The sequence below is a fragment of the Microcaecilia unicolor genome, chromosome 3 (genome assembly GCF_901765095.1).
Source record: "Microcaecilia unicolor chromosome 3, aMicUni1.1, whole genome shotgun sequence".
NCBI classification, from domain to species: domain Eukaryota; kingdom Metazoa; phylum Chordata; class Amphibia; order Gymnophiona; family Siphonopidae; genus Microcaecilia; species Microcaecilia unicolor.
This window is the reverse complement of record NC_044033.1, coordinates 167,544,507-167,557,141: the sequence shown is the minus strand read 5'-3', so window position 1 is coordinate 167,557,141 and position 12,635 is coordinate 167,544,507. Positions and strand designations below refer to the sequence as shown.

Genomic DNA, 12,635 nt, shown 5'->3' with positions numbered 1-12,635 from the left:
TAAAACACATGTGTAAATCACAATTGTGCACATTCTCAACCTAAAAGCTACCCCCTAATATGGCTACACCAAGTTACTTTGGATCCTGTTTTCTAAACCATTCTGTAGGCAAACTATCGTTTTTAGCGCGCACTAAAAATTAGCACACGCTGATGCTAGAGACACCCATAGCAGATTTTACATGCGTCTATTGTCAATATGCACAAGAATGCCTTTATAAATATCACCCCCATACTGACTGAAGCATGATTCGTTCCGTTCAGAATTCAAAAAAGTAAATACTTACTGCACTGCTGACTGGTCCATATCTATGTCCCGAGTCATCTGGCTCTTCCAAATACAGAGTGTATAAGTCTGGTCTATATCAAACAGTACCAAAAACGGTATATTTTATAATATATTTTGTACAAGTACATTGTAAATAAAATAGGTACAGTTCAAAAAGTCAGAGATTAACACAGAATAACCTTCATCCTATCTACATATTGATATATAGATATAAATATCTGTAAAAAGCATGGTGGTATCTGTCATCAGTCATGAAATGTGCGATATTTTGCCGTTGGCTGTGAGGCGGTTCTATCTGCATTGTGGTACATACATTTACTAAGTAAATTGCACAGATAGGACAATCGCTTGTCCATCAAAAGGCAGGGATCTTGGCAGGCCGCAGGAGAGAGAATGTCCATAGATGAGGTGGATATGCAGAATGTTTCATTTTCAGGTGGGTGTGTCAAGATGGTGCCTAGGTAGGATGCATGTCTAGTGAAATCTCTATATCCTCTTGTATGTTTCCTTCTATGGCTCTAGTGGTCACCTCCATTAGGGTTTTTTAAACTTCTTCCACTGAAGTTGGGTGTCTAATGAGAGCATTAGCAATATAAATTTTTTTTTATCCTGTGGTTCTTTTTTTTCTGCTCTATTTTCTTATGTATATTTATTATTATTATTAACATTTGTACAGCGCTACCAGAAGCACGCAGCGCTGAACACCTGACATAGAGAGACAGTCCCTGCTCTATAGAGCTTACAATCTAAAAATATAATAGACAGACAAGACAAATTAAGGACAAGGGAAGTACTGGGTGAGCAGGAACAAGAGGAGGCAATTGAGTAGTGTCTAGCAGCCAAAAGCAGTGGTGAAAAGGTGGGTTTGGTAGAGATGGAGCTAGACGTACATGCTCAGGAAGTCTATTCCAGGCATAAGGTGCCGCGAGGGAAAAGGAACGAAGCCTGGAGTTAGGAGTTTATGGGTTCTATTATATTAGAGCACGTGATTTCTTGCTAATTTCCTATTTGTTTTTTGTTTTCAACATTTCTTGAAATGATTATTTTCAAATTTTTACATATCAATAAGAAAAATCACCAAGGCATCTGCAGCTGTATGGTCTTTTCATTCAGGTACATTATTTGCATTTATTTTTCTATTAGTCTGGCCAGGATGAGCAGTCTTGTCAACCCCTCCAGCCCCCTGTAGTTGAGCATCACCCCTTCCCCTCTCAACCCCACCATCATTGACAGGTGGTCACCATCTCCCTTTCCATTTCCTATACCACCATGTGACTGACTTCTCCTCTTCCCCTCTCTCTCCCCCACCAAGTTGGCAAAATTCTCGTCTCCCCCCCCCCCCCCCCCCATTTCTTTATCACTGCCAAGCTTGGCACAGCCACCCCCTACCTCCTCCCAAGTCAGCACGAAGATTACAGAAGCATCAGTGCTGCTTTGCCCTGTAAGCACAGACCTGTGCTAAAGTGCTGCTTTGTCCTGTCCCCTGGGAGGAGGTAGGAAGTGTGACAGCGGCAGGCCTGGCAGTGAGAAAAGACAAGGGGAAAAGCTCTCATATACGCCAGAGCTGCACCACTGTCCCCACTCCTATTTAGCCTAGTAGATGGGCTGACCATTTTAATCCTTCCCTTATTATTGAAGTATTACTGAAGCCCTAATCATGAAATACCTGCATTTGCATGTCTATATTGCATACACATGTGAAACCCCACTATAGAAAGCCAGATTTTAAATGTGTATATATATACTATGTGAGATTGCAAGTGGACACATTCTGGGGATGGTTTGGACAGAGCTTGGGTAGAACTAAAACCTACACTTCCATTTCCCATTTTAGGGCTTAGCGCTGCTCCCTTGCACCCGATTGGGCCGGCCCTTAACAGGGAAAAATTCAGGGGGATGCTTATTTCCCCCTCTAATTTCAAAATAAATAAGGATTGAGGCCTCTGTTGTTCATTGGCCTATGCTGTTCATTAGCTGCTTACATGTGTCAATGGCCTAATAGAGCAGCAGGTATGACCAGCTCAAATCCCAATGGGATCATGGACAAATCATATAACCCTCTATTGCCTCAAGTTCAAACTTAGAGACTGCAAGCCCTCTAGAAATAGGTCAATGCCTATTACACCTGAATGTGACGGACAAGAAAAGTGCCAACACACATATAGATTGTGGAATTCCAACTTACAGGTATAAAACACTGTTTTCTCCACTCAGGGTTTCAATACATGTCTTTGTAAAATGACTGCTCCGAATACAGGTACACTCCATCATGTAAAGTACCTGTATGTTAAATGTAGATCACTTCGGTTGTACCACAGAAAGGTGGTATACCAAATGCATTACCATTATCATTTAGAAAATGGCTATATGTCAGCAGATCCTTTTTTAAAACACCACTGGAATGGTACATGTGCGGACCTGAATATATTGATTCTGGTTTCTATGTTCTACCTAAAATGGGACTGCACATTTTTTTTTTAATTGTTTGGAAATTAATACAATGTTTTAATGTTTTTGAAGCATTTTCAGGACCAATGAAAAATATCTGGCCAGTCAATCTTTTAAGGAAGTTCTGAGGTCTTTCCTTTCTTAAATAGCAATAGGGGGTTTTTTTCTTCCAAGAAAGGAGGTTATGCATTAAAAAATAAATTTATCCTGTGATTTCTTTTTGTCTTCATACAGCAAATCTTTCCCAAGGATGTATATAAGGTTTACTGCTAACAGCAACTACCCAAAAGAATTGTATTTACTAGGATTGAAAGGCTGATAAGCACAAACTGGGAGAGGGACCTTGGGGTGATAATGTTGGAGGATCTAACTTGACGAGGTGGTGGCCAAAGCCAGAAAGATACTAGGCTGCACAGAGAGACATATCCAGTAGAAGGATGCATTAATGCCTCTGTATAAGTCATTGGTGAGGCCCCATTTGGAGTACTGTATTCAATTTTGGAGGCCGTATGTCAAGGACATCAAAAGACTTGAGGCGGATCAGAGGAAGGCAACAAAAATGATATGGGTCTTGTGCCATAAGATGCATAAGAGGCAGCATGAAGACCACCCTAGAGAAAAGGAGGAGTGGGGGATAAGATACAGATGTTTAAAAACTTAAAAGGTATTAATATGCAAACTAATCTTTTTCAGAGACAAGAACATGGTGGTTCACGAATTAAGGTTGAAGGGTGGGAGACTTAGGAGCAATGTCAGGAAATACTTTTCCACAGAAAGGGTGGTGGATTCCTGGAATGCCTTCCTATGGGAGGTTGTGAAGAAAAAATGGTGACGGAATTCAAGAATGCATGACAAACACAGAGGAATGCTACATAGAAAAATAATGGCATCCAACTAAAGCAAATGACCTTATAATTGGAGTGAGCTTTCACTGCAGCTTCAGAGGTTGGCAAGTTAGACCGATGCTGGTCAGACTTCTATGCTCTGGGTTTCGTACATTGCAAAAATAGATCAGGATCGAGGCTGGAGTAGGCTTCGGCAACTCCAGTAGTTGGCAAGTACAACTGGTGTTAAGCAGACTTCTATGGTTTTTGCCCCAAAATTGGCAGAGAGAGACAGAGATTAAGTATACCAGTGTTAAATCATGAAGAAGTGGAATCTGGGCAGACAGCCAGATTCAACTCTGGCCACCTTGTTGAGCAGACTGGAAAACTCTTTTTATTGGAAAAAACTAAAAACAAATAACATACAAATCAAAAACAAGCCCCTAGCTATACACAGTCCTCCTATCTATGTACACCCCCTCCCCCTCCTCAATAGTACAGTGGAAACTGTTTATTAGAAAGACCAAAGAAAAAAACCGGACATGCAAATCAAACCCCAGGCTCCTAGCTAGACATGGTCTGCCTATCTATGTACACCCCCTCCTCAATAATACAATGGATCAACCCCCCCCCCCCCCCCTCGACCCCCCACAACCCCTTCAGACAACTGGCACACAATCCCCTGGGAAGCATGTCCCCTCATGGCGGCTTAAGCCTCACGTGTCTCCACCACCTCGAAGCCACCCCCACCCCTTTTTCCACCCTTTCCCACTTCGCCGCTTCCTGCACCGCCCTTACCACATCCCAGCTGACTACCTCCGCCGGCCGGACCTCCTGGTACAGGGACACCCTGCAGCGCGCCATCCAGAGGCAGTACCGCAATATCACCGAAATCAGAAAGCGTGTTACCGGATCCCCGCGTCCCTCTCCACCCTCTGGGCCATACACCCAGTCCGCATAGCTGTAGTTGCAGAAACTGGGGATCTGCAGCAACGAGGAAACCCGGTCAGAGACCTGGACTGTAAATGGGCACCTCACCAGGAAATGCTCCATCGTCTCTTCAGTTCCAGCACATTCCTCCCGTGGGCACCCTCTATCCCGCACATTGCGATATGTCAAATTTCCTCGGACGTACAGTCTACCGTGAAAGGACAGCCACGCCAGGTCTTTATACTTCACCGGGATGCGGTTCGAAGCAATCAACCGTAACCCCTGCTGCATCCGTGGGGCCGGCGCGTCCCTCAGCGCCAGAGGAGCTGAGAACACCTGCGCCCGTACTCTGTCCATCCAGACCCCCCGTTGTCCTGCCTTCACCTCCCCCACCGTCAGCCCCCACACCCTCACCAATTTCACTAGGGTCTTGCAATAACTCACCCCCCCCGGAGCCCCCCTTCGCAGTGCCACTACCCTCCCCCCCTCCCGCCATAGGTCCCAATATCTCGGCCACCACTGCAGGACACTCCTAGCCCACCCCGGTGGCTCCCGCCCTACCGCCCTCCCCAGATTGAACTGCAGGAACAAAGCGCTGAAAAACAGGACTGGGTTTATCATGCCCACCCCCCCCTCCCTCCTAGGCAGATAGGTAACATTCCGTTTTACCGGATTCGTCCTGTTGCCCCAGAGCAGCCGGAAGAACACCCCATACAAGGCCGCGTACCGGCTCTCCGGCAGCAGGCAGATGTAACTGACGAACAGAAACAAAGGAACTAAGTGTGCCTTGATGAGCTGTACCCGCTCCCCCATGGTCATTTTCCACCCCTTCCATCTATCCACCCTCCCCTTCACTTCTTGGAGACACCTATCCCAGTTGTAGAGCCTATAATCCCCCTTCTCGAGGTATATTCCCAAGACCCGTATACGTTCCACAGCTGTAGGAAACCTACCTCCCAACTCAAATTGCAGCCCCTGATCCCCAACCCACAGGCTATTGGACTTTTGAAAATTGACCTGTGACGCTGTTGCCTGCGAGTATTCCTGGATCAGGTTCTGCAATCTACCTCCCTCCCTCTGGTCCGCTACCCACACTGTAACGTCATCTGCATACGCCACGACCCTTAACTGGTTATTGTCCCCCACCTCCACCCCTTCCAGCCCCTCCGCCCCCCCCTTCTCCAGCCGTCTTATAAAAGGGTCGATGGCGTATGCATACAACAGCGGGCTGAGTGGGCACCCCTGTCGGACCCCTGCCCCTACCTCAAACCCCTGCCCTCTCCACCCGTTAACCAGGGGAAAACACCCCGCATGCCGATAGAGTAGCTGTAATTGCTCTATCCAACCCTTCGGAAACCCATAGCGCTCCAGAATGCTCCATAGGACACCCCACTGCACTCTATCAAACGCTTTTTCCTGGTCGAGTGTTACCAACAGCCTACCATGCCCTCCCACTCTACTGCGTTCTACCCCCTCCCGCACCCACGCTGCAGCTTCCAAGACCCCTCTCCCTTTAACCCCGCATGCTTGCGAGGCTGCTAGCAAATCCCCAGACACCTGCCTCATTCTCTGGAATAGCATTCGCGCGAAGATTTTTCGATCCGTATTAAGCAGTGCTATAGGCCGCCAGTTGGCCAGCATCGCCGGGTCCTTCCCCTTACTTAGTAGGATAAGAGCCGCCTCTGTCAAGGAACTAGGCAAGGAACCCTCCAACTGGGCTGCCCCCCATACCCTCACCAGGATCGGCACCAGCTGCTCCTTAAAGGCCTGGTAGAACTCAGTTGTTAGCCCATCCGGCCCCGGCGAGGTCTTCCTGTGGAGCGCCCCGATGGCTTCCTCCACCTCCTGTTCTGTCCACGGGTTCAAGAGGGCCTGAAGCTGGGGTCCCCCGTGACCTATCCCCGGGGTTCCTTCCACATAACATTCCATCTGCTCCATATCAATCTGCTGGGCTGAAAGGAACGCCGCAAAGTGGTCCCTCACTGCCCCCAGAATCCCCTCCCTGGTGTCCTGCAGGACCCCCTGTGCATCCCGCACCCCCCTCCATCACCCTGCGCGCCCTCCGCTCCCGGCAGCATGCGAAGGGGTCCGGGCTACACATTTTCCCGAAGTCCCGCTCATACACCAAGGAGGTGTAGCGGTTGTACTGTACCTGCTCCAGGAGTGCTTGGAGATCATGTATTTCTTCCTCCCTCCCCCCTTGTGAAATCAATGTGTCCCTCTTTTTCTTTATTGCCATGCCCAACTTTGTCCTTTCCCTCCCCTCCCTTCTCGCCTGTCTGAGAAAGAATCCCCGCGTTCGTCTTTTCACTGTATCCCACCACTCCCCCAATGACTGAAATGCCCCCTGCACTGACACCTGATCTTCCAAAAACCGGCGGTACTCCTCCCGCACCTGCTCGCTACCTAACCACTTTAAATTTAGTCGCCATAACCCCCTCCCTGGCCTCTGCGCTGCCGCCCCCCCCTCACCTGAAGGAGGACCATGTGGTGGTCTGAAAAGTCCACGTCCACGGTTCGTGGACCCCCCAGACAAACCCCCTTCTTTACCAGGAATCTATCGATTCTACTTTTACACTGCCCTCGAAAGAACGTGAACCCCTCCTGTTCCTCACAGAAGGCCACATGCGCGTCTACCAGCTCCGCCTCCCGCATGATCCCTGCCAGCCTCACCCCGTCATAGCCCACCTGTACCGATCGTCCCCCACTATCCTTTTTTCCGCAATATGGTGTTAAAATCTCCCCCCCAGACTACTTGGTGCGAAGTGTATAGGTAGGGCTTGATCTTCCCAAAGAGGAGCACCCTTTCCTTCTTGCTTTGGGGCCCGTACACATTCACCACCCTCAGTGCTCTATCCTCCCAAATCGCATCCACAACAAGACATCTCCCCACCCCCAGCTCCACCACTCGCTGAATATTCACCCGGTGGGACTTAAATAAGATCCCCACCCCACCATACCTCTCCCCCGCCAACCCCCACACCGAGGGACCCCACTTCCAGGCCCGCCTTGCCCGCCTGATCACCTCAATGGACCGCAGCCGAGTCTCCTGGAGCAGGAAGCAATCTGCTTGGACCCTCGCGAACCAGTCATACGCTAAACCCTGCTTCTTCGGAGAGGCGATGCTGGCCACATTCAGCGTGGCAAATGTCAACACTAAGCCTGCCATCCTCATTGCGAGTCACGGGTCTGCTCACTCCCAACTTCTTTCCTTATCTCCTGGGATACCCCCTTCTTACCCTGAAGCAGGTCCTCTGCTATGCGGTCTACATCATCCCCTGCCAGATCCCCCTCCCCCCCCCCCGCAGCCGTCCTGTCTGCACCTTACCCCCCCCTCCCCCTTTCTTCCTTCCTTTCTTCTTTGCTCTATCCGGACCCACCCCCTGATCCCTCCCTCTCCCCTCTTCACCCCTGCCCCCTACCTCCTCCTCCGAAGTCCTCCACCTCCCCCAAGTCCTCCAAGTCCTCCAGATCCTCCTCTAGCTCCACTCTGTCCCCCCAAGCCTGCACTTGGGCCTTCACCACCTGCCCGGCCCCCTCAGCTTTCCTCTTACTCCCCTTTCCCCTCCCTCCCTCCCTTCCCTCTTCCTCCTCCCTCACCCCTCCCCCTCCCCCCAGAGCCTTCCCGCCCTTCTTCCTACCACCAGTACCCTCCTCCAGTGCTTCCTCATATTTCCGTTTGCCCTCTCCAATCCCCCCTGCCGCCCCCTCTTCCTCCATTAACTCCACCTCTTCTCCTTCCCCCTGTTCTTCCTCCTCCCTCCCAACCTCCCTATCCTCCTCCTCCTCCTCCAACACCTGAAATCTGTTCCCCCCCCCTCTTCCCCTGCAGCGACCCCTCCTTGCCCACCCCTAGTTCCCCCCCCCCCCTCCGAAACTTCCCTTTCCTCTGTGGCACTTGTACCCACTCCCCCTCTCCCCCCTGCTCCACTCCTGACCCAGCCCCCTGCCGCCCCCCCTCCTGCATCCCCTCCTTCTCCCCCCCTTGCCCCTCCCTGCCTATCACCCCCTGCCCTATCCCCTCCTCCATTACCCCCCTCCCCGTCCCTTCCCCCACATATCCCACTCGTTATGGGCCGCCCTAGGGCAGTTCCGATATGCATGGCCTAACCCGCCGCAGAGGTTGCACCTGATCGCGGTGCAGTCCTCTGTGGCATGCTGATCCCCGCATCTTCCACACTTTACCACTGGGCATGACATGCTGAAGTGCCTAAACGAACCACATCTGAAGCACTGCCGCAGCTGCCCCTTGTAAAAGCACAGTATCCTGTCACGACCGATAAAGGCAGCCGAAGGAATGTGCTGGACCACATGGCTCTCCTGTCTCAATTTGACCAGGGCTCCCCAACCTCCTGCCCAAACCCTGCTTGGATCCGATAATTTTGTAAGTGGGGATCTCAGCTCCGCGTACCTCTGTAGCCAGTAGGCTAAATCTGCCCCAGAGATAGACTCATTTCTCACGAGCAGGGTGATCTGCACCAGGTCCGGCTTGCTGACTGGAATGGCCCTGAGGTCCCGCCACTCCCCCTTTCCCCTCACCCCCTCGTACCTTTCCCAGAATATTTCCATCCCCCTCTGGGTCATGAAGCTCAAGTCATATTCTGGGATGTTGATGGGGTGTATACACGCGTAAAAGTCCTCGGGTATAAACCCCATCCCCATCACCAGCCTCAAGACCCGATCCCTGGAGGGCATTGCCCCCTCCCCTATCCATTTGAGCTGTACCACATTTCGCCGCTTAGGCAGCTGTCCACCCCCTGTCCCCGCTCCCCCCCAACCCCTCCCTGGGCCCTCAAAACCACCCGATCTCCCCCCTCCCTCCTTCCCCCTCCCTGGACTACTGCCGCAAAGGACTTGGACCCCAGCCCCCACCGCCCCCCCTCCACACTTGTTCCAGCCCTTCCCTCTGCCTCCCCCCCTTCTGTCCCTCTGCCCCTCCCCTCATCCCTCTCCCTTCCTCAATATCCACCGCCCCCTCCCCCTCCCGTTGTCCCCCGTCCCCTTCCCTCTCAGACAAACATCCAGCAACGTCCATAGTCAGTTCTGCGGCTTGGGCTGCCTCCAACTGATTGTCCTGCCCATCTCCACTTCCTGGAACGTCCCTGCTCGTCCCTGCCACTGCAGGCTCCAGCCTCTGGGCTAATCGCCTCCTCTCCTCTGTCTCCTGGCGATACTCTGGCACCTGCCCAGTCAGGTCTGCAGCTGGCGATACCAGACTCCCTGCTCGCTCTGCCCCCGAACTCCCTCCAACCTCCGGCACCAGGGGCGAAGCCTCCGGAACTCCGCCGCTCCCCTTGGCTCCTCGCTCCCAGCCGTCCTGCTGGCAGGTCTGCTCCACCACCCGCTGCACATCTGTTAGACTTGTCATGTCCACTTCTGTAGTCAACGAAAGTCTCTCAACAATCGGGTTACTTCCCCCTTGCTTCTGGTGCAGTCCCTCCTGTGTTCTCCCAATGGCTGGCGCTTCCCGGGGGCATGGCTTGTCTGTTCCTGATTCCGCCACAGGCTGGCTGTTAGCACCCCCCGATTTCACCTCTTGTAATGGACAGCTGGTCAAATGAGCTCCCAGCTGCTGCCCGCTCCTATTCCTCTCTCTCCGACCCCTCTCCTGTAAACCGCCAGCTACTCCATGCTCAGGGAAGACCTCCCCTGCTCCCGGACTTCGTGGGCGGGGCTTCTCCAGATGCCATGCTGCTTCGGTTTCCACTTCAGTCATTGCAGACCCGGCCAAAAATACCGGAGTCTGCCTCTGCTGACCCTTTTCCAACAGGGCCTCCTTCACGGCAACTGTCTCTGCTGTTTGCACAACTGCAGGTAAGCCCTCTGAGACTTCGACCACCACCTCTGTAGAAAACAGGCTGCTACCTGCGTCTCCCTCTGCTGCCTCCATTATCTGGAGTTTTAAAAAGTTACTGAGTTCTGTCCTCCCCTCCACAGGTAGGATCTCTACTCCAGCCCCCACCTCAGAGCCATGTCCTGCCGCTGCCTCCTTATCCTCTGGCTGCTGGGTAAGTGCTCTGGACTGTGTTGCCAACTGTCTCATGTATTTTAAAGTGGGGTCACCTCTGAACCCAGACAACTCTTTTGAGTCTAATGCTGCTGAAGACACTGAAGCTTGCTGCAACTGTAGTGTTCCTGAACCCCCAGACTGTGGTATTGAAGCCATCCTTTCTCGGTTAACATAGAGCTCCCTCAAAGGATTCACAGAGCCCTTTTTTAAACAGTTCAACAAGTGTTCTTTTTTCCCCAACAACTTTGATATCCGGGCTTCCTCTTTAACATACATTTGTCTGTGCTCCGCTGGGGCAAATTTACACATAGTTCTTGCCATTTTCAGACGTTTTCCTAGCTCCACTACTTCTTTTTCCACCAGCTTAATTCGTCTTACAATATTTACCACACTACTTGCTGGATCATCAGGGTCATAGCTCACTTCAAGGAACTCCTCATCTGACGATCCACTCTCCTCACTCTCACTCTCAGCTGCCTCCAGCAAAGGCTTCTGGCAAACTTCCATCGCCTCTTCCTTCTCCCTTCCTTGGAAGCGCCCTTCTGGGGCCTGTACTATTTTCCTCCCCCCTCCACTGTCTTCTCGCTTACCTTCCGCAAGCTGGGCCATGGAGGGGGAAATGCTCTTGTGGCCTCCACCGGGCTGCTTCTCCCTTCGGTCCACTGGACTCCTTTCCCTTCTCCCGGTAGTCAAACCAGGGAGAGAGCCACTCCTTTCGGCCTTCTGGTCCCGGGCCCCAGGAGGCCCCACAGCCTGGGACTTTCCTGAGGCCTTCTCCCCAGGGACCCTCCTCATCTTTGGGGAGGGAGCTAGGTCTCACTCCCTTTCCACTGGAAGTCAGCAGAGCTCTCTAAAACACCTCCTTCCTCCTCAGCAGACTGGATACACCATGCAGGTCTGTATCTGCCGACATTTACTATGTTACAATCTGCCGTATTTTCAAAGCACTTAGACCTACAAAGTTCCATCGTAACCTATGGAACTTTGTAAGTCTAAGTGCTTTGAAAATGAGCCTCATCCTAGGTAATTCTACAAAAAAATACCCACATATACATGCCACTTGAATGCACAAAAGTGTTTAGGATTCTGTCACTTTTGTGGGTAAGTGGTAGCAAATCACCCTATGGCTATTCTGTAAGGTGCAGATATGTGGCAGAGCATAAATACAAGGGGTATTCACATGGGCAGATCATAAGAAGGGTATGGGTAGAACAGCCACTTGCACACACTACTTATAAAACAGCAATTTACACGCACCCTTGCTGGTTGATGTAACCGTGGATTCCTAAATGTAATGTGTGCAGATTACACTATTATTCTGTAACATAATTTGGTCGCCCAGATTCCATCATAGAATCGTCTCTCACTGAATGACATTGGGGCACCTAAATGGAAGCGCCCACCTATAGAATTGACCCCTATATCAAGCAAAAAAGTCACCTCAGTAGAAAATACTTCTATTTTATATTCAAAAACTGGTTTTATGGCAATACAACAGGAATTAAATTGGGCAGACTAGATGGGCCTTATGGTTGTTTTCTGCAGCCATATTCTATAAATAGAGTGAACTCTTTTACTGAACTTATTATACCAGAACATGTTTACCAAGCTAAGAATCTTCCAAAAACACTGTTAAAGCTGTACTATGGATCAACAAACTCTTTCTATATAATAACATTGGCTCCTGTGTGGTGATTCTCTGTCCATTCTGTTGTCCCTGAGGCCTTGTATGGGGTATATATATTGCCCAGCATGCAGTGCAGGTAGTGCATGCAAATCTCATACATGAATATTCATTGCGGGTATCCTGAAAACCTGATTGGCTGGGGTGCCTCAAGGACCAGGTTTGGGAACCACTGCCCTACACGCATCTCAGTAAGTCTGCCCTGGGTCAGCCCCCAGCTCTGTACATTTACCTCACAGAAGGGCAATTTTCAGAGGGTTTCTTCCACATGCAAACACTCAGGCCCTGATGCTCAGAAGCAAATGCATGCATTAGAGGCCATTAGCACCAAACTCGTGCCCGCATTTGCTTGAGCAGAATGCTGAGAGCCGGCGAGCCCATGAACCAATGAGCTCCCTGGTTCCCACTGCAATGAGCATGCAAGTGCATGCTAATCAGTTCTCTCCCTGTT

At 50.9% G+C, this 12,635-nt stretch overlaps 1 protein-coding gene across 1 annotated transcript in view; it reads right to left on the bottom strand.

Moving 5' to 3' along the window:
- The window catches only part of ENPP1 (ectonucleotide pyrophosphatase/phosphodiesterase 1), a 221,123-nt gene that overhangs the window by 70,234 nt on the left and 138,254 nt on the right, over positions 1-12,635 (bottom strand). Inside the window, exon 11 of the mRNA XM_030196551.1 lies at positions 287-359. Within this exon, the coding sequence (XP_030052411.1) occupies positions 287-359 (73 nt within the window). The remainder of the gene's footprint in view (positions 1-286; positions 360-12,635) is intronic.